This window comes from Trachypithecus francoisi, unplaced genomic scaffold (assembly GCF_009764315.1).
Source record: "Trachypithecus francoisi isolate TF-2019V2 unplaced genomic scaffold, Tfra_2.0 Lachesis_group5, whole genome shotgun sequence".
In the NCBI taxonomy this organism is placed as follows: Eukaryota; Metazoa; Chordata; class Mammalia; order Primates; family Cercopithecidae; genus Trachypithecus; species Trachypithecus francoisi.
The window spans coordinates 127,289,239-127,312,006 of NW_022681470.1; the positions used below are offsets into that span (position 1 = coordinate 127,289,239).

Below are 22,768 nucleotides of genomic sequence, written 5' to 3' on the forward strand. Positions count from 1 at the left end.
AGTTTTTAAGTTTATTGGCAAAGTTGTTTGTAACATTCTCTTGTATTCTTTTATCCTTGTGTCTGTAGGGTCTGTACTGATGTTCTTTCTTCCATTCATATTAGTGATTTGTGTTTTCTCTATTTCTTGATCAGTCTAGCTAGATATTTAAGAATTTAATTGATTTTTTCAAATAATCAACTTTTGGTTACATTGATGTTTTTCTATTTTCTGTTTTCTAAATCATTGATTTCTGTTCTTATCATTATTTACTTCCTTCAGCTTACTTTGGGTATAATTTGCTCTTTGTTTTCTAGCTTCTTAAAGTGGAAGCTTAGATCATTGACTTTAGACATTTCTCTTTTACAATAAATCATCTAAAACTGTGTATTTATCAGACCATGACTTTTACTGTGTAATCTTCACATTTTGAAGTGGGTTTTTCATTTTCATTCAGTTCAAAATATATTAAAATTTCCCTTGTGGAAATTTGACCCATTGGTTTTTTTTAATGTTATATTTTATAATTTACAAATATTTGGGGATTTCCTGGCTATCTTTCTGTTATTAGTTTCAAATTTAGTTTTTTTTTGATCAGAGGACATACACTGTGTGATTTCAGTCCTCTTAAGTTCATTGGGACTTCTTTTTATCATCCCATATATGGCCTATCTTAGTGAATATTCCGTATACATTTGAAATGAATGTGTATTCTGCTGTTTTTTGGTGGAATCTTCTGTAAATGTCTATCAGGTCAAGTTGATTGGTAGTGCTATTCAAGTCTTCTATGTCCTTAATGATCCTTAATGATTTTGTTATTCTATTAATTACTGAGAGAAGAATGTTGAAATCTTAACTGTCATTGGGGATTTGTCTATTTTTCCATACATTTCTCTCAGTTTTTTTCTCATACTCTGCACCTCTATTTTTAGATACAGATACCTTCAGGATTCTTGTCATTGTGATGAGATGACTCATTTATCATTATGAAATGTTGCTTTTTATCCTTGGTAAAATTCTTTGATACCTATATTATACAGCTACTTTGGCTTTCTTATGATTAGTGTTTGCATGGTATGTCTTTTTCTGTTGTTTTACTTTCCATATATCTGTGTCTTTATATTTCAAGTCTGCATTTTAATAGGCAAAATATAGTTGGGTCTTAGTTTTTTACTCTGAGAATCACTGCCTTTTTACTGGGCTGTGTAGATTATTTATATTTAATGTAATTATTGGTATGATTGGATTTAAGTCTGTTACTTTGCTGTTTGTTTTATTTGTTCCATTTGTTGTTTCCTTTTTCTTCTTGTCCTGCCTTTTTTTGTTGTTGATTTTTTGAAATTCTGTTTATGCCCACTATTGGCTTAAATAACTTTATCTCTGGAGATTTTATTATACATTTTTAACTTACAGTATACCTTCAAACAGTATTACACTACTTTACCTATAATGTAAGAACCTTACTGTATACTTTCAAATTTCCTCCTCTTTTATGCTATTGTCATACATTCTGCTTCTGTATATGTTATACATGCCACAACATATTATTACTTTTGTAAAAAAATTATAAAATGTGCCTGTTCTGAAGCTTTGTTGGAGTGTGGCTAGAGTACAGTTTTCACTAGAGCTAGGTTAGATGTACTATGAGGCCTGCCCTGGGATCTCCCCTGGGGTGTTCAGTAGGTCTCTCTACTCTGGCTGATGAAAATTTGCAGTTCTTCCAGCCCTGTGGGAAACCTGGGAATTGTCCATCTATAGCTTTCTGGAAATTCTTTGCCAATCCTTGTGGTGTTTTGCTGTATACATGTGCATCTTAGTGTGCAGCAAGATAATTAAGAAATTCCCTATGCAAATTTCTGGAGCTCTTTTTCTATATTCATAGTCTCTAGTACTCTGTCCTACAGATTCTGGTGACTCCAGTCTTCTGGAACTAAGATCTCTGTCTCTTCAACTTGTCAAGAGGGCCATAGTCAAGAAGGTGACTTGAGGCAGAAAGCTGGGGTAATTGTGGGGCTCACCTCTTTTGTTTGTGATCCTATCTCTCAGAGATGGCGGCCCCGAGCCCAGTGCTGTGTGTAGAGTTCAGTGTCTGAAAACAATATATATTTTCTCCGTTTTTCTAGTTGTTTACTACAGTGGAAGAGTATGTCTGTTTTTATTTATTCCTCCATTTGAAATATCTTTTTATTATTATTATTATTATTTTGAGACGGAGTTTTGTTCCTGTTGCCCAGGCTGGAGTACAGTGGTGTGATCTTGGCCCACTGCAACCTCCACCTCCCGAGTTCAAGAGATTCTACTGCCTTCGCCTCCTGAATAGCTGGGATTACAGGTGCACACCACCACGCCAGGCTAATTTTTTGTATTTTTAGTAGAAACCGGGTTTCACCATAATTAGCCAGGCTGGTCTCGAACTCCTGACCTCTGGTGATCAGCCCGCCTCGGCCTCCCAAGTGCTGGGATTACAGGTGTGAGCCACCGTGCCTGGCCGCATTTGATATATCTTTTAAGGATATTTTAATCTAGAGATTTTTCTTTCCATCTTTTTTTCCTGCAGTTTATTTGTTGAAGAAATGATGTTTATCCTATAAAATGGCCCACAGTCCAGATTTTTCTGGGTATATACTATGGCATAATTTAACATGTTTCTAGGTCTTATAGCTTTTCAAAAAGTAGTAGTTGGATATAGAACAGGGTGTTTCACCTTGGCACCATTGACGTTTTGGGCTGGATAATTATTTGTTAGGGGTGAGGGCAGTCCTATGCATGTGGGAAGTTTAGCAGCATCCCTGGCCTCTACCCACTAGATGTCAGTAGAATCCCCCTCCCCAGTTATGACAACCAAAAATGTCTCCAGATACTGTCAAATGTTTTTAGACCCATGTTCTGCTATGAAAAGTAGGCTACCTAAACTACAGAATTATCTTCAGGAAGATGAAGCAAGATTAACAATACTGATAATGTCACCACTGTGGATAGAAAGAATACTAATCTGTTCAGTCTGGTACCACAGACATTTTGAAGAGAACACATGAGGAAGATGTGGGGAATATAAAAGTTAAGGCTGCACTGAATGGCTGACTTGAACAGCATCATAAGAGGATGTGAATTTCTGTTTGAGAAGGAAAAATTACTAAAGGCAATAATAATATAAATAATAAAAACACAAGTATTTTTAAAAAAATTATATGTTGCTTCCAGAAATGTTTTTCTGCAACTTGTTGAAAAACTTAAGATATTGGACTGCTATGGTAGATACACTGATGGTTTTACTCTTTTTTTCTGAACACTACAATTTTATTATAAGCCAAGAATTTTGGATTTGCAGAAAGGTATTATTGCATCCATTAATGTGCTTTTCATATTTAAAGTGTATTCGTGTGATAGATTACTTCAAACAAATTCAAGTCATGGGAGATTAATAAAATAACCCTTTTAAATTAAAAGTGAACTACCATTTTTGCAAATATTCCCCAATGTCATCATCCTCTGGATGAAGGATGGCAGATAATGTATTTTTTTAAAGGTTTAAGAGGAGGATTGAGATTGAGAGACTTCTCAAAATTTCCCTTAGGCAACCTTACTTATAGTTTATTTAACCATCTAAGTAACATTCCTTGATTCCCGAACAGCCAGCTATTGTGACTCTGTGTCAGGTCCTATGCATAGTAGTTGGCTGTTTTGGGATGGTTTAGAGGTAGTTCTGGTTTGGGGGGTGTTAAGAATAACCCAGAGCAGATATGAGGGGCAGACTTTACTTCCTTGAGCTCCCTGAGAGTTGTCCAACCCCACTGTCCTTGGCCTTCAGAATTCTTTCTTCATCCCCCATTGATGTCCTTCAGTTTTGAGTCATCAGTGGATGAGTGTCCATGGTGCATCATTCTCTGGTGGGGTTTGAAGGAGTGTTTGTTTTTTAGGTGCCTTCAGTACTGCTTGTCATATTAGTACTGTTAGGTTTGAGGCCTAATGGAAAAAATTTAAATAATTGTGGAAGCAGGTAATCAAGGAGCCTTGGATTCTTTTTTTTTTTTTTTTTTTTTTTTTTTGAGACGGAGTCTCGCTCTGTCGCCCAGGCTGGAGTGCAGTGGCCGGATCTCAGCTCACTGCAAGCTCCGCCTCCCGGGTTCCCGCCATTCTCCTGCCTCAGCCTCCCGAGTAGCTGGGACTACAGGCGCCCGCCCCCTCGCCCGGCTAGTTTTTTGTATTTTTTTAGTAGAGACGGGGTTTCACCGTGTTCGCCAGGATGGTCTCGATCTCCTGACCTTGTGATCCACCCGTCTCGGCCTCCCAAAGTGCTGGGATTACAGGCTTGAGCCACCGCGCCCGGCCGGATTCTTATATTTATATTTTTAAGGTAACAACCTCAGAGCCTAATTGGCTTCATTTCCACCAGAACTGTTTGCATGTGAGAAGTGACCCTCTTTCCTTTCTCTATCAGTGGTTAGTCTCTGTCACCTCTGTTTGTCTCTTTTATCTTCCTTATCTCTCTCCTCATTTTCTTTTTCTGCTTCCCCTTGTCTCTGCATATTTCTTCTTTCCCTCTTGTCTTTCTTTCTCCTTTATAGTTGTCTCTCTTTCCTTCTTACACCTCCCTTTGTCTTTCTTTCCCTGATTTTCTCTCCCTCCTTGTGAGCTCCTTTCTCTTTGCCACACCCCCACCTCCATCCATACACCCTTTCTCTCCATCAAGAACTTGTTCATGATTTTGTCAGTGATGCTTCCAGTTCCATTTTAATCAGCAACACAGTCCTCTTTATTAAGGGAAATGGTGTATAAGTGCAAAATAATATATTTTAAAGTAGACTTAAGAGGGTGTTTGAGGTTGAGGGACTTCCTCAAAAATTTCCTTCCAAAAACCTTACTTATGATTGAATCGTAGTTGCACTGTTCAGCCTCCTCTTGGCCTGGGGACTCCTTTGTCTCCTCTTATTAGTTTGCGTCAGTTCAGGCATCATTGGTTTCCATGGTGAGAGTCCTTGGTGCATTTTTCTTTTTCAGCACGATTAGAAGGAATTTTGGTTTTGAAGTTTTCTGAGTATTTGTGGCAGGACCTTGGACTATTATTTTGGGAGTTTGAGGGGAAAAATCTGTGTACGTTGAGTCCAAAAAATCCAGTATGGTGCCGAAGTAACCAAGGAGCTGAGATTTCTTATTTATCTTTTCTAAGTAGCACCAGAGGAGCCAAATTTGTTGTATTTTCTTGGCATTGTTTTTCCTGTAAGGGTTCAGAGATACATATATGTAAGGGGTCCCTCTTCTCTTTGTCAGTGAGTTTTTCTCTTGCCCCACTACCCTACTTTTGGTTCTGTCATGCTCACTTCCTTTTCTGTTTGTTAAGTGGGTAGTCTCTCCTTTTATTTTTCTTCCTTATTTTCTCTTTTTGCCTTCACTTGTTTCTGCCGTCCTTGGTTTTCCTCCCTTTTCCTGTGTCTGCACCTCATTTTCTTTCCACTTCTCCTCAGCACATTATCCTGTCTTTTTCTGTTTCTCCCCTGTGTGGTCATTTTTCTGTCAGACCCCAGCACTACCCACATTCTCCCTCTCTGTGTTTTTTCCTCTGTTTCTCTATTTCTTTCTTTCTGAATGTTCCAGCACTGAGATAGGTGCCATCGCTTGTTCCAGCGAGTGGTGTGATATGGGGGCTATGTGCTTTCTAGCCCTGCTTGCTATAATTATGCCATCTTTCTCAGACTTTTTTCTTTTTTTCTCATTATGAAGTGAGTTTGAGAGTGCAGCTAAGAAAGAAAGGACCGGCCACAGTGGCTCACGCCTGTAATCCCAGCACTTTGGGAGTCTGAGGTGGGTGGATCACCTGAGGTCAGGAGTTTGAGACCACCCTGGCCAACAGAGCAAAACCCCGCCTCTATTAAAAATACAAAAATTAGCTGGGCGTGGTAGTGGGCGCCTGCAATCCCAGCTACTCAGGTGGCTGAGGTGAGACAATCAATTGAGCCCGGGAGGGGGAGGTTGCAGTGAGCCTAGATCACGCCATTGGACTACAGTCTGGGCGACAGGGCGAGACTCCGTCTCCAAAAAAAAAAAAAGAGATAGGCCTACACTCCACAGAGGGCAGAGGGGCATAGTAGATGGCTGGTTTTGAGGTAGTTCATTCTTCATTCAGACGTGTGGCGCCCTTCCCCAGGCCCTAACCCCTGGAAGAGGGAGGAAAACAGCGATCCACAGAAGTGCCTCATAAGAAATGTAGCTGCTCATCTGGCCATTAGTTGCATCTAGTCCTCAGGTGACTTTTCTCTGAGTCGCTCTCCCTGCCCCCTGCAAGCCAAAAGGGCGGCCGACGCAGCCCGTGATACTGGGACTGCGTGCGGCCGGGCGCAGCTGACGGCCGCGTTCTGCGCGCCAGCTAGTTGCAGCCCAGACCTGCCGCGGTCGCCGGCCCCGCCCCCGGGAGCCCGGGCCAATGGACTGGGCTCCAGGGGGAGAGGTGGGCGGGCGGCCGGCTGGCCTGTGGCGGTAGCTGCAGGGGCGGCGGCGGCTGTAGTGGTAGTGGTGTCTGTGGCTGCGGCTGCGGCTTGGCCCGGCGTCCGCAGGCGGTGGGGGATGGGGGCGGCGAGCTCCAGCCCTCGGCGGTGGCGGCGGCCGTAGGTGTGGGGCGGGCGTCCGCGTCCGGGACGCGGGATGGAGCGCCGTGGTGAGTGTGAGGAGGTGGCGTTCGCTCTGGCAGCGGCGGTCGTGGCTCCGGGCTGGGGTCGCCCGCGCGAGCGCCCGCGAATTGCCGTCCAGGGTCCCGGAGGCCCGCTGGAGGGCCCCGAGCGGAAGCGGTGGCGGGCTGCGCTGGGACGGGTGCCCTCGGGCCAGGACGGGATTCCTCGGGAAGGGTCCGGCCGGGGCTAGAGGCGCGTCCGGCGAGGCAGACGCGGACCAGCCGGGGAGGACGCCAGCGGTGGCCGGGGCAGACGATGACGATCGTAATTAAAGTTAGCACAGGCGCGTACTACGGGTCCGCCTGCTGTTCTGAAGACTTTGCACATTTTAACTCTTTTAATGTTTAGAACAGTCCATGATTGTTCGACTCGGTTTACACACGGGAAACCGAGGTTAAAAACCTGCCCATGCACACAGACTAGTGGTTGGCAGCGTCAGGACCTAAACCCAGGCGCTTTTGCTCCGGAATCCGTGCTCCTGACCACTGTGGGTCTGTGTTCTTGCCTGGATTCCAGTCCCGCTCCCACCTGCCCTGACTGCAGCCCTCACTCCAGTTGGGCTCTCATTCCTGAGATATTTTAGGATTTCCGTGGTGCATTTTCTCCTGGTCTCTGTCTTTTGGGTTTCGTTGCGAGTTTTCCTCAGTCTCAGAGGTTTGTCCCGATTCAATTGTGGACGCGTTTTGGGGTTTGACAGTTTTAATTAAAGAAAGTATTTTTTTGGACGGGTTAGCTGGAGTCGGGCGTTTCAAGGTGGAGCCCTCGTGACTGACGAGCCTCTTGTTTCTCTGTTGATCTTTTGAAAAGTGTGTTTCTCAGAGGGTATTGGCCCGAAATCTTTTCGGAGGGCAGGATGTTACCTGCTAATGACAGGAGCTGAGATCTCCTTCCCTTCTCTCCATCTGTCTCTGAGATTGTATCTCTTGTCTATCGTTTATCTTTTGTCCGTCGTTACCAACGTCGGCTGTCCATTTTGGTTGCTCCATTCTTCCCTCTTTATTTAAATTCTTGGATGAGGAACTTGTTCTTTGGCAAAGGGTAGTTTTGGCTGGTCAAAGGAGAGCCGTGCCTGCCAGGAATGCTAGACATTCTGGAGGCGTGGGGCGCTGGGCAGCTTCCTCTTTTTAAAGCGTGCTAGGTTCAAACTGTACAGAAATGAAGTGCATGTGTATTGCATGCTTTCCTTTAAAAATTGTTTACATAGTATTGATAAAACTGTTTCTCACATGTCCCTATTCTGTTTTTGTGGAGAATGCTTTTTGAAACCATAAAGATTTAATCATCATTTCAGAATGAGCTCGTCTCATCTTTTTAGCATCTTTAAGTAGATTGTTGCCAAATCTGAAATTGTGCTGAAATAGCAGATTTCTGAAATATGTGGGAATTTTTCCTCAAGAAGAAATGGTAAAATGGGAAATAGTAAGTATAGATATTTGGGGCAGTTTTACATTTCAATTACAGAGCCTAAAATGAAACTACTGCCATAATGTGCATTTGGCAGGGGGTATGTGGGGCAGCAGACATTTGATTGACACAGGCTCCTGAAGTCGTGGGGGATAGGAAGTTTGTGTCTACATTTCTAATGCACACATTACTTAGATTTACAACATATGATGAAAGAGGTTTTGCACAGTAATTTTCTACTTGCTACAGAATTCTTTGGGAAGTGCATAATACATGTTTTTAATATTGTTGATTTGAAGTTGAAAGAGATGCACCAGAATTAGTGTGTCACAAATATTTTGCACAACAGTCTATTTGCACAGTTCAAATTTCACTTGGAAGCTTTTTAGTAGGTTTCCACAGAGTCAGTTAAGTTTCTCCAATTATTTCCAGTCCTGTATTTCTTGCTCACAATCCACTAATGTATTGTAGTGAAGCCACATCTTGTTCAAAAACAATTTCCCACAATGAAGCACTGCTAGTAATAATGGCTTTTATGGTTCATCTTTATGATGAACCAGGCACTCTGCTAAGTACTTTGCATGCATCATTACCTTATTAAGTTGCCAGTTGCAGTCTGTTAGTAACTACATTTTATGTTACTGCCAACAAGAGAATATTCATTTTAGCACATGAGAAAATAGTGTGTATGATCTTGGAAAGTGTATATTGCCCCAGCTTCTCATTATCATAGTTCATTTATGAAAGCTTGGGTTAAGTTTGTTATGTTAAGCATTTTTTCAATTGTAATGTTTCTTTTTTTACTCTGGAATATGAAAAGTAGTAATATGTAACAAAATCAACACATTAATCACTATAATGCTGGCTAGAGGTAAGGTATAATTCTTTTTTATAAGAGGTGAAGAGTTCTTCTCCTTGCCATGTGTTTGATGTTGTTGTTGTTGTTGTTGGTTTTTTGCAGATTTTTAAAGTCTTATCTAAAAATGTTCCAGCAGTTTTGAAACACTTTAAAAGTTTAGGTTACTCTTTTACATGTAGTTACTTAAGTAAATTATTTCTGCTAAAATAGGTAAATTGTTTTAATGTCTTTAATTTTTGTAACCATCTTTACCAGTGACAGTGACCAATTCTCTAATTTACTAAGCTTAAAAGCTGTCATAACTAAACAAAATGACTTTATTAAGTAAACTGCAAGAGTGATGTTTTGTTAGGCTAATAGGCATTTTGGTTAGTGATTTGTAAAAGAGCTGCCCAAACAAGGCACTTTGAATTTTTGTTTTGTTTTTGTTGATGGAAAGGAAGACTTAGATATAATAATAATGCTCAAAAATTGCCCTAGATTCATTTTAGAAATGATACACACATTTAAGGATTAATGTTAGATAGTTTTGAAACTGGTTTAAATGTAGAAGTTAGATTCTCAGAAATAATTTGAGATTAACAAAGGACAGTGAATAAACTTTAAAAATTTTAAAGTGTGGGGTCCCCAGTTTAATAATCAGGAGGAGCAATAATAGAAATCCAACTTTGATTTCAGTTTTATGTGATCTTCCCTCAGCTTCATATGCTTTTATTTTTGGAACACACCATTTTAGAGAGTTTTTTAAAAAAAAAAATATTTTCACTTCGAAACATTGCAACAACCCAGAGTTATTTTTGTTTCTATAAAAATTAATTGAAACTTTATTAAGTTTATAAGCCTATCTGCAGATAATTCTAAGTAGTTCATTCCTCATATGCCAAGCGTTCTGCTATGAGCAGAGAACACATGGTTAGCAAACGGACATGGTCTTAATTTCCACGAGATTATAGTCTAGCTAGGAAGATGTGATCTATTTGAACTGTGGCATGAGCAGTGATGAAAAGTAGAGGGTACTATAGAACATCTCACAGGAGATTCTACTCTGGTTTGGTGGTAGTGGTTTTGTGGGGGGATGGGGATGGTCCAGGAACATTTCTTTGAAGAGGTAAGCTTTGAGCTGAGATCAGAACAAGTTAACAAAGGAGAAAGAATATTCCAGACAAATAGAATTGCTTATAGACAGGACCCTGAGCTGAACAGTTGGTGTTTTTCAAACTGTAGGGTCATGACCTATTACGTGTATGAAACCAAGCTGGTGAGTTGCACCCAGCATTTTAAAAAATGAAATGGGATGGAATTTTAAAAACCTCACATACATCACATGTGCCTTACCCAGAAGCCGTGCCACACGCAAACATAATACCCTTAACATGTATACTGGCTCATTATGTGAAATTATTTCCTGGTGAGTGTCATTGTAAACAAATACTGTTGAAAGAATGAGAAGGAGGTGTGTGTGGCAGGAGTGTTGAGAGCCAGCAGGTGTGTCTCCATATAACATTGCACAGGTAGGTAGGAGCCAGATCTCATGTTGAGCCTTATAAAGCATGATAGCTTCTCACTTGTCCTTTGGAAGGGTTTTCAGCAGAGAAATGATGTTATGAGATCTATGTTTGAAGTGTTCACTCCATTTGTGATGAGACAAGAATGGTTGCAGATAGATTGTTGGGAAAGTAGTATAGTAGCTCAGAAAAGAAATGATGGTAATTCGCTAGTGTGGTAGCAGTAGAGAGAAGTGGATTGATTAGAGAACCCTGTAGATCAGAAAGAAAAACAAACTGTGGAGTTGGGTGAGATATAGGAAGGAGTAAATGATACAATAAAATATCTTGCATATGACTAGAAATGGATATTACATAAAACTTTCTAGTGGGCCAGGCATAGTGGCTCATGCTTGTAATCCCAGCATTTAGGTAGGCTGAAGTAGGAGGATCACTTGAGCCCAGAAGTTTGAGACCAGCCTGGGAAACATAGTGAAACTGTGTCTCTACAAAAAAATTTTTTTTTTTTTTTTAGCTAGCTAGATGTGATGGTGTGTCCCTGGAGTCCCAGCTACATGGGTGGCTGGGGCAGGCAGATGGTTTGAGCCCAGGAGTTTGAGGCTGCAGTGAGCTATAATCATACCACTGCACTCCAACCTAAGTGACAGAGTGAGACCCAGACTCAACCCTTCCCCCCTCCGCAAAAAAAAAACTCAAAAAACTTTCTTCTGTAAATTTTATAGAAGTCCTTAGTCATCTACCATTTTTAAAGTAGCCAAATATTCAAGACAAAATACTTGAAAAAAGTGTCAGTAATAAAATGTGAGTTAATTTAATTTCTCCAATTATTTCCTTTTTGATTTCCAGAGATACAAACAAGATTAGAACTTTTAACTCTGGAAAGGTAAGATGAGGGTGAAGAAGACGATAACTATGATTTTCTTGAGTTCCAGCTATGTGCCAGTATTAGGCGTTTTAACATATGAAGTCTTATTTTGTGATCCCTTTTAATCCTCACACAAGCCTGTAAATAAAATTGTCCTGGTCACCTATCTAGAAAATATTAGAGCCAGGATTCAAATCTAAATTTTTCTTATACCGAAAGATTACCTTTTTACTACCATTCTGAGATTATCAAAAATATTGCCCTGATAGTCACACATTTGTTTATTTAACCAGTCAGGGTACGTCAGATTAGTGGACACCCTTGTAACTTGTTTTCAACAAAGAAATATCCTTGATGAGACTTGGTAACCCAGGATGTGTCATGTGTGTATGTCTGTGTATATGTATGTATATGCATTATTAGGAAAAACCAACTGTAATTGAACTTTTATGTTCTTGACACTTCTGTATCATTGTGTCACGTAATCCCTACAATAATCTCCTGAGGTAGGTGTTGTCAGGATGTTATTCCCACTTTATAAGTGAGCATACTGAAGTAAAGAGATGAATAGATCATATGATAAGTGACAGAGGAGGATTTTAACAACAGGTATTTCTTTTTTCAAACCCCATATCTCATCTTTATTTTTGAAGATGATGTCATGGAAGGAGAATATGACCTTCTTCTACTAAGTGATGTTTCAGAACAACTTTTACAATTAAATAAAATTCTGTACCCTAGGAATCAACAGGAGGTTATTAAGAGCATGGATTTTGACTTCAAGGCAGATACGGGTTTAAGTCCTAGTTCATTATCAGTTGAGAGCTTAGACAAATTTTTAACCTCTAAACCTCAGGTTCCTCATTTGTGAAACGCAAAGAACAGTGGTTTGCATGTCAGAGTTGTCAGAATTACTGGCACTTAATAAATGCAAACTGCTGTTATCAGTAATACAGTGAATGATGATTGATTTTTAAAAATTTAAAAATAGGATACCAAGGTGGGCTGTTTTTGAAAATCTAGTGTAATATTTCCCTGGCTGATTTAGTATTTGTGTTTCTTTCTCTCTCCCCGCTTGTTTTTATTTTGTTTCTTGCCCCCTTAAGGATTTCTGTTTTTCTGACTGTTACATGAAAGGATGATTGCTCACAAACAGAAAAAGACAAAGAAAAAACGTGCTTGGGCATCAGGCCAACTCTCTACTGATGTTACAGCTTCTGAAATGGGGCTCAAGTCCTTAAGTTCCAACTCTATTTTTGATCCGGATTACATCAAGGAGTTGGTGAATGATATCAGGAAGTTCTCCCACATGTTACTATATTTGAAAGAAGCCATATTTTCAGGTTTGTCACTTTTCTATTAGCATTCTTACTAGATAGTTTGTAAAATTTTAAATGCTGGCCTGCAGATAAGTTTGTACATGGTGGTAGAAATAGGGTATTCTGCTTTAGTTATTTTAGGGCTTTTTTCCCCAAATCTTTGATGGTTACAATGTAAACCATTTTATAATTAGATAATAGTATAATACATAATAGAAACTTCAGTGTGAGGGAATAAGAATACAAAAAAGAAAAATATCTGATTCCTGTGGTTGGGTCCATTTGACATAGGAAAACTTGAGATCATTGGGATTTCAACCTTTTTGTTAATGGTAACACAGTGCATTGATTCGTCTTAAATAAGCAGACTAATGTTTATAATTTACGTTGTTGACACTATTACCTAATTCAGCTTTCCTCATTTTAGATGAAGTTTTGGTATCTAAAATGACTGCATTTAAGTGATTTTTTTTTTTTTTTTTTACAAAAATCAGACTTAATTCTGTTTTGCTGATCTGTAACATCTTGAATTAAGGGCTAATCACAGAATTATCTGTCTAGTTAGAAATGGATAATGGAGCATTAGACTCTGTTCTCCTAAAGTAAAAGATTGTTTATCTCTCACTCGTTCTTAGTACCTGTCTTTCAATGTTTAGTGCCTCTTAGGTCTAAATTTGATGACAATGATAATTAATAGTTACAAAAACAGCTCCTATTCTTTTGTAATAAATGGCAGTTTCATTTCCATATTCATAATGGTATGTCTAGGTATAAAAATGAAGATTCTCAGTGTTACTTATATGAGACCTCCTGGGGCTTTATAGAAATTTGTAAGATTTCAGTAAATAGTTCTATGTATGTATGTAAGTTAAATACTTATTTTCTGATGGACATTTTGAAAAACTAAAATTGTATCTTGTGCTTGTGAAAACTAAAATTGTATCTTGTGAAAATGTAAAGGCTTTTTAATTGGGCTAAATTTAAGAGTTTATTTCTAATCTGTTATTTTCAGATTGAAATGCCCAAAATGACTGGAATTGAAGCCTCAAAGTTTTAGTATTTGAGTTTTCCTTAAAACAGCAATCACATAAGTGATTCTTTTGAGACTGTATAAATATTATTAGAAAAGTTGTTCATATTCCCATTCATTTTAATAGCTTCATTTTGAAGTCTGATTGTGGACGATTAAATGACCGTGAAGTTACCTAAAGTTATTGTGGAAAGATACCCTGAATACATTAAGTATTATAATGGTAGCAAATTTACCAAAATGATTAATTTCCCATTTATTTAAAGAAGCATAGCTTTGTAATAACAATTTGTTCTCAACTAGTTTAATTTTTTTAATTTACAAACAAAATTTATACTTCTTGATATACAGTTCATTAACTGGGTTAATTTTTAAGGTGAAATTTTAAATGATGTATTAGTTGACAAGCCATTTACTTTGATTTAAGGTATAAAACCGTATTTTATTTAATACACCAATTTAAATGCATTTTTATTCATATAAATAAGATTTCTAGTTAGGATTTCTACTTGTTCTTATTTTCCTTAAGAGATTTATGTCTCTTAAAAAATCTTCATTTTATGTAATTATCCTTGTGTCACAGATTTAAAATGATAGTAATTTAAAACAAGTTGGACTACTTCTTATCTCCAAAACACATTTTTATAGGAGTTTTAAATTGTGAGCAGACACTCAGAGAATACTGAAGGATGGGGACTGAAAGTTGATCCTAAGTGAGAAAAAAAAAAAAATAAGATACAGAAAGAGACTACCCCTTGAGGTAAAAGGATATGTATGGAAATATATTCACTGAAATTTAATTTTAAAAATTCATAAGGACATTATCAAAAAGTTTGTAATTTATGGTCAACAAATTAATTACAAAATAGATAAACTGTTTTTTTGATAACCAACGCAGTAATATGCAATGGCCAGAGGATGTTCATTATTTACCTTTGGGTTGATTTTAATGCTTAGTCTTCAATCAGAATTAAAAGGATATATGTATGCCATGTCAGGATGAATTTTGAATATAACAAGAATTTTTTTTTTTGTCTTTGAAATACTGTTATCAAAATCTAGAAATAAATGAGTTAATTTGAGTTGATGGAACCTTTTTGTTTTATAAACATGAATGTACCTCATTATAAAAGATAAGGAAAATGCTACATAATATTGTGCGTGTTTTTAATTTTGATGATTTTCAGCTTCTTAAGAATATCAGATTATTCCTTATTTACTTAACAAAAGTATTACAAAGATCTGGTGAGATATAATCTTCAGGAAAGGTAAAATGTTTAAAATGCTCTAACTATTTAAGATGGTATTATTACATGTATCCCTATAGTCATGAACTCTGCTTTTTATCTCTGGGTGTTGAGAAATATCCCTGGACTTCTTTTCTGTGGTTATCACTGCAATGTTGAACTGTGGCCAGACAGCAAAGAGCCGTTTCATTCACTGTTTTTCTTTTAAAGTGGAAGAGCCTTGTCAGTAATTTCTCAGTAACCCTCCCAATATTTTGTGTATTGCCTCCTTAAGAGGAAGATGCCATATTTTTGGCATTATTACCTTTTAATTCACATTTGTTAATTGTTAAGCCAAAAAGGCAGCTCTTAAGAATAAAGAATGTAGATACACAATTAAATCATCTTTTGGTTTAATCAGAATACCATTTTCTCTGTAATAACTTTTATCTGTTAATACCTTTATTACTAACTGCAGTAGTAATGTGCAGTCACTTGACTTTTACCTCAGATGTTTAATCATAGGTTGAGGCTAGTCTTAGATAAACAGCTTCATGATTGGTTTATGGCTACATTTTACCTTCTCCAAATAGTTAGAAATGATATATAACTGTATATGGTGCTTTTCATTTTACAGAGTACTTTGTCATATAGACAAGTTTAATCACCTAGTCCCCTCAAAGCCAGGTACCTTTAGCTCTGTTTCACAGATGAGGTGTATGTATAACTTACGAGATTTCATCAACATCTTATTGCTGATAAATAATGCCCAGGTTATACGATTTGGTTAAATTGGTAGTAAAAGATGGCAGCAAAAGCTCTGAAAAGAGAATCAGAATCTAGGTTCTAGGCTTAGTTCTACTGACTAGCTTTGGAATATGGCTTAATTCATTTAATTTTTTGTTAAGAATGAGGCACTTGTGCCAGATGCTATCAGTTTTACGAATCTGCAATTCAAAATTTGATTAGAGTTGGAGATTATTATACATTGTTCTGAATGTTGGCAGTTTAGACCTAAGAAGACAGCTCAGTATTTGTTTTCAAACTGTATGAAAACAAATTAATGAAAATTTCCTAACTGAGAATATGAAGCTTATATTGTAATCGTCATTGAGGAACTGATTAGAAAAAATATAAATGTCTGCCAAAGAGCTCTGTACTCCCAACAGGGTTAAGATATGTATATGGTTTATCTCTAATTTTCAAATTTACAAATATAAATAGCTTAATGTGGAAGATTAGAGGACTGAAAATATTCTATTCTTGCTGGGGTAAGTTAAGTGACAGAGTTTGGTAATTCTCTTTCCACTACTTAACCGCCAGGAGGAGGTTACCTTGTAGCCTTATGCAACTAGCAGATGTGGAATTTGAAGTTTTAGATCTCTATCCAGTGTCATTAAGATACATTAGGAATAATTGCAGAGTAAATGTTCTATCTTATATGAAAATGCTGAAGGCACTCAGTTATGCATATGCATGTTGTGTTTAATTATAACACTGTAGATTAATATATGTGCAGTATAAGTACCAATTCAGGTTTATGGTTTCCTTCCTGTGGAATAATGTGTTCTAAATTCTAAATAACAGATTCGTAAGTGCTTTTCAAGTTTATATAATAATTTTAAAGTCTGTCATTGTGACATACCTCCCCATTTTCATGTGGAATATCATTCAAGAAAGCTCAAAATCTGAGAATATGGAAAATGTAAAGGCTTTTTAATTGGGCTAGAAAGAATAGTATAAAATATCTAATTTTTCTGCTACTCAGTACTTGGAAATATTAACTGCCATTTTAAAATATATTTGAGAGAAAATAAATAGTCTAATAATTTTTTATACTTTTTTATTATATAGTACTATTTTAAAATGGATTTTTTGGTTTGTGACTATCGTGCCTTGTTTTTGTTTCTTTTTTCTTTTCCTTTTTTTTTTTGGCTTGGTTTTTAAATAGGCTGGAAAGGAAGATAAAAATGTATGACCAATTTCAGATGAACTAGTCAAGTTCTCTTATTTATTTATTTATTTTATTTATTTTTTTGAGACGGAGTCTCGCTCTGTCGCCCAGGCTGGAGTGCAGTGGCGTGATCTCCGCTCACTGCAAGCTCTGCCTCCCGGGTTCACACCATTCTCCTGCCTCAGCCTCCCGAGTAGCTCGGACTACAGGTGCCCGCCACCTCACCCAGCTAATTTTTTGTATTTTCAGTAGAGACGGGGTTTCACCTTGTTAGCCAGGATGGTCTTAACCTCCTAATCTTGTGATCCGACCCCCTTGGCCTCCCAAAGTGCTGGGATTTCTCATGAGCCACCACGCCCGACCAAGTTCTCTTATTTTTAAAAGATGCTTTCTAATTTAAGAGTGTATCACCTTTATATTATTAAAAAAAAAAAAAAAACACTGACCTCATAAGTGATAGCTTCTGATGAGTTGTTTTTACAGGACTATAGTCAGAAGTAGTATGTTAACTTTCTAAAACAAATTTTATTGAACAGTTAGGTTGAATAAAAAGTTTTTATTGAATTTTTCATTAAATGAGAAGTTTAATACCATTAAATAATATATTCTGTTATGAGAGGTTCTGCATAAATTTACAAAGTCTTCATTGAAATCCTGTCTTGTGGGTTAACTCAGTTCTTTTCCCAGGGAGAATATACAGGAGGATGTGTAAATTTTTTTTTTTCAGACAAATTGCATTGTTACTTTTACCACTGATGCCTCTTAGGTAACTTTACAGTGTGCCAGAAATTTTGTTAAATATTAGAAACATTAAGCTGCTAGCCTCAGATGTGTACTGCTCTATATTACCCTAGAAATAAATCTTTTTAGAAGTGATTTCTAATGGATATCACTTAGAAGTTAATGTGAATGTTAATAGATTATTGTTTAGTGACTAGAAGGTATGAAATGAATCTTTGAGAAACGAAGTATGAAATACAAATAGCTCATTTACACCTGTGCCAGTTCTCAGTGCATTAGATTCCTCTTCTGCATTTGCCTAGAATGGTTTATATCATTTAACAATGTTTATAGTAGTAACTAGCATATTCACTGGAAGTTAAAGCCTCTTAAATTGCAGATCGCAGAGTACTTGTCATTAAGCTTAACTTCTTCAACCATGTAGTAATATATCATAGTGATTAGGAGCTCAAATTCTAGACCCAAGATACCTGAGGTGGAATCCTCATTCTGCCATTTGCTAGTTGTTTGTAGCCCTGGGCAAGTTATTTATCTTCTTCCTTTATGCTTGTTTCTGTGTCTATTAAAAGGAGATAATGGGGGTTTTGTGACGATTAAATGAGTTTATGTGTGTAAAACTCTTAGAATAAGCATTTTCAAATGTCAGTTGTCACTATTTTCATAATCCCTGGTAGCTGAATAAAGTAAGTTGCTGTTTCTCGGGCTTCACTTTTATCCTGTAACTTCAAAAGTCATTACAGCAAAAGGAGTTTCCTAGTGATAAGTTCTGAAACATTTTTTCTCCTCATTTTCATTGCTTTCCCTGAAGAGGTTAAGCTGAATTAAAAAGATTGATTTTCAAATTATTGTCAGGTTTTTTTTTAAATAAAAGAAAACATCATGGTTTTTTCATTTATTTACTTAAGCATTTCCATGAAGTATTGGCAATATAAACACTGTGGTATTTTGTTAATGCATGAGAACAAAAAGTGGAGCTGGCTAATCTGTCTTCACTTGATAAGTGGAATGAAGCAGAGAATAAATGACTCAGATGGGTGAAATAGTAAATTAAAATTCAGATTACTGTATTACAGAGTGAGTAGATAAGCAAACATTGGGATACAGAAGTTTTATTATTCTAGATAACTAGTGTTAAGACTTTGGTTGAATTTTATTCACATCTATAATAACTTTGTAGTATAAATTAAATTTCATTACATTTACAATACGACCACTATGGCATTTGAAAATTATCTTGTATTTAGTTATATGGCTCAATTAAGTACTATAACTTGAGAGGTGTAGAAATTTTTAATAAAACGTATCCTGAATGACTTTCTTTTTCAGAGAATTCACCAATTTAGATTTTACGCAGAAAATGAAATTGAAACTTAAATGTAATGTCTTTTCTTCCTTAGTCAAAATATTGTGGGATCTAGCTATAAATGTATTTGTTATTGAACATGATTGTATGTGAGGCAAACCTGTTTTCAAAGGTAGTTTGAATGGCTTACAGAATTACTAGTAGTAATTGCCTTTTATGTATATTAAGACTATAAAGTAGCTTTATTTCTATTTATTTGATATTCACAACAACCTTGTAGGCAAAACAGGTATTATCAATTGTGTTTTTACTGAGATGAATCTGAGATCAGAGAGGCTAAGAGTTTTGTATGTGTTCTTTTCAAGGAAGAAGCTGATCAAGGGTTGGAACCCAGGTTTCTCTATCTAAATCTATTGTTTTTACTGCATCAAGCAGCCACTTTCTTCAGTTTTGGTAAAAATGGAATTTTCTTTAAGCCATTTATGGCACAACTAGTTGAGGGCTTGCTGATTTATGAAGTTCCAACTGAATTATTATTAAGACATGCTCATGACCTCGCAGTTTACCCTTCTGCCCAAATATATAGGAAAGTTTATGAACCTTTGTGATTAGCATTTTCTTTATTTAGTCATCATGTTCATTTGTGTTGAATTGTGGGCTTCAGAAGGGTATTTAATTTCAGGAATTGGAATTCTTTGTAGTGCAACTGAAGGAGCTTCTCAAACTTCTTACTAAAATAATTCTGATGCCATTTTTTAGTGTGTTAGTTGGGGACAACTCCAAGATCTGTTTATTAGGGCTACCTTGTAGGAAAAAAAGGAATTGCAAGTTTGTAGATCATTTGTGCTGCCACCAGTTATTAGAGTGTTTTGCAGTTGCAGTGATTTTTTTTTTCTTTTATTTTTCTTGAAATCCAGGGACAGATTGGATGCAGTGATTCTGAAGAAAAACTATAGCAGGGACTCCCAGGACCTTTTTATGCTGTTAAAAAAAAAATTACTGAGGATCCCAAAGAGTTTTTATGTGGGTTGTTTCTATTAGAAATTAAAACTGAGAAAGTTGAAAAGCATTTAATAATTTTAGAAATACATGGATTTCTACATGTTTAATTTCCTTGATTCTGAGAAGACCACAGTATTACTTTGGTTTATGTAGGCATTTAGGCCATTAGTATTTTGTAGTTTTTGCCCAACACTAATTTTGAGTATTGATGGTTGTTGTTGGCACTCTGAAAATCAAGCTCTTTTGGCTGGAGATTTAATGTTTCTTAAGTGTATTAATACCTGAAGATTTTATTGTAAAACATTAGAACACGGGATAGAAATAACTTTCTTTTCTAAGACTAACATTTATTAGGTTTCAAAAAGAGGGCAGTGTAACTCTCTGTGATGAGAATCACTCCACCTTGGTTTTGGTTAAGTCAGCAGAAGTACTAGCGTATACCAGCTTTATTTAGTTATATATGTGCCAAATAAGAGATTTGGCTGTACAAAACTGGGGAAAAAATAGCATGTCAGGAGGGTTCTATAGGCCAGGCGCAGTGGCTCATGCCTGTATTCCCAGCACTTTGGGAAGCCAGGGCCGGTGGATCACCTGAGATCAGGAGTTCAAGACCAGCCTGACCAACATTTTGAAACCTTGTCTCTACTAAATACAAAAGAAATCAGGCGGGTGTGGTGGCAGGCACCAGTAATCCCAGCTACTTGGGAGGCTGAGGCAGAAGAATTACTTGAACCTGGAAGGCGGAGGTTGCATTGAACCAAGATTGCGCTGTGGCACTCTAGCCCAGGCAACAGAGCGAGACTTTGACTCAAAAAACAAAACAAAACAAAAGACAGAAAAAAAAAAAGGAAGGTTTTATGATTTTTTTACACTTATTCAAATTATATTATTTTCCCAGAAGTTTCCTTTATTTCATATCTACTAGATTTCATTTCAGAGCTAACCTATATCATTAACCTATTTCTACTGCTGCATAAAATATTACGTTGGTGCAAAAGTAATTGAGGTTTTGGCTATGTATATATATATATAATTTTTTTAGCGGCCAAATCCGCGATTACTTACTTTTCCACCAACTAAAAATAGTTGCAAACATTTATGAAGGGCCTACTGTGTTCCAGCCACTGTTCTAAGTGCTTTGTGTGTTTTAATTCATTTAACCCAATAACCCTGTGAACTAGCTACCTTATCTTCTTTTTATAGGTGAGGAAACTGAGGCACAGAGGGGCTAAGTAACTCAGCCAAGGTTTCTCAGCCATGGATTTAGAATTCAGTCAGGCAGTCTGATTTCAGAGACTATGCTTTTCAGCCACTATACTGTATTGCCTCAACTAAGTATACCTACCAAACTAACATTACCAGTTATAAAAAAGAGAAAATAGTGATACTTATTAAATTAAGACAGTTACTTAAACTGCATATTCACATTTTCCCTAAGAATTATAAAAATTGTATATCAAGTTTTAAAATTATGTTTATGGGGAAAATTTCAACAACACATAAAATTCCTAAAATATTTTACCTATTTGTATTTCATTTTAAAAATAGACTTTATTTTTTAGAACAGTTTTAGATTACAGAAAAATTGAGATAATAATACAAAGTTCCCATATAGTCCATACATTGTATTAACATCTTACATCTCTTAGAGTTATAGAGCCAGTGTTTGATAACCGGTAATAATGATGCATTATTATTATTAACTAGTGTCTATATTCAGATTTCCATAGATTTCCTCTAATACTCTTTATTATCTTCCAGGATCCTATCGTATTACATTTAGTTGTTTCTCCTTAGGTCTTCCTTGGCTGTAAGCTTCTCAAACTTTCCTCATTTTTATTTTAAGGAATACTGATTAGGGGTTCTGTAGGATGGCCCTTGATTAGAATTTGCCTGACGTTTTTCTCCTCATTAGACCGGGGTTATGGGATATTGGGAGGAAGATTACAGATGTAAAGTGTTGTTTTCATCACTTTATATCAAGGATATTTACCTTGAACATGATTTGTCACTGTTGATGTTGACCTTGGTCACCTGTCTTCAGTAGTGTTTGTCAAGTTTCTCCACTGTCAAGTTACTCTTTTTGTCCTCCCTTCCATACTACACTCTTTGGAAGAAGTTAGTCCACATAGGTCATATGTAAGAGAGTTATGTTTCACCTTCTTGAGAGCAAAGTATTTGCACACATTTTTTACAGTTCTTTTACACAAGAGATTTGTTTATTTTCCCCTGTTTACTAATATATTCAATCATTTATGTCAATATGGACTCATGGACATTTGTTATGTACTTTAGGTTATAATCCAGTATCACTTTATTTGTTGCTCACATGGTTCCAGCTTTGGCTCTTGGAAACTTGCAGTTGGTTCCTGTGTACCTTTGACATGCCCTCCTCACTGTGGGGTGTTTTTGTTGTTTGTTTTAGTTTTTTTTTTTTAAAGTTCTTCCTTCCTTTCTGGCATTACAAGATGCTTGTTACTTGTCTTGAACATTTTTACCCTGGTCCTAGAATCAGCTATTTCTCTAAGGAGACCTGGTTACTTTCATTGGAGAATAGTATTAGAAACCAAGATCTAGGTGCTAGGTGTGCTTGTTGCTACTGTCATTTCTTTTAGGCCCTCTCAACTAACAAAGAAATATATATATATATATACACACACACACACACATACACACACACACACATATATATATTTTACATATAGATATATAGACATACATATTTTATGTGTACATTTTCATGAATATATTTATACATGCATACATATGTGCTCATTTGTATGTATATATTACATATGTGTATATATATTTAAATATACACATAAATTTTTCTATATGTAGTCATACAGATGTGTATAAAAGAGATAACTATGTATAAAAATATATACTTATATAAATAATATAGATGACTTCATACAG

General features: G+C 36.7%; 1 protein-coding gene across 4 annotated transcripts in view; it reads left to right on the forward strand.

Moving 5' to 3' along the window:
- Positions 1-22,768, forward strand: part of ARHGAP29 (Rho GTPase activating protein 29) — a 76,547-nt gene that overhangs the window by 3,759 nt on the left and 50,020 nt on the right. Inside the window, exons 1-2 of one of the 4 annotated variants that reach the window (XM_033196363.1) lie at positions 6,321-6,628; positions 12,381-12,617. In XM_033196363.1, coding sequence (XP_033052254.1) covers positions 12,413-12,617 — 205 coding nt within the window. In that variant the 5' untranslated portion in view covers positions 6,321-6,628; positions 12,381-12,412. Of the gene's footprint in view, positions 1-6,320; positions 6,629-12,380; positions 12,618-14,271; positions 14,384-22,768 lie in introns of those variants that run through there. The other 3 variants (XM_033196366.1, XM_033196364.1, XM_033196365.1) reach the window with 3 other exon arrangements.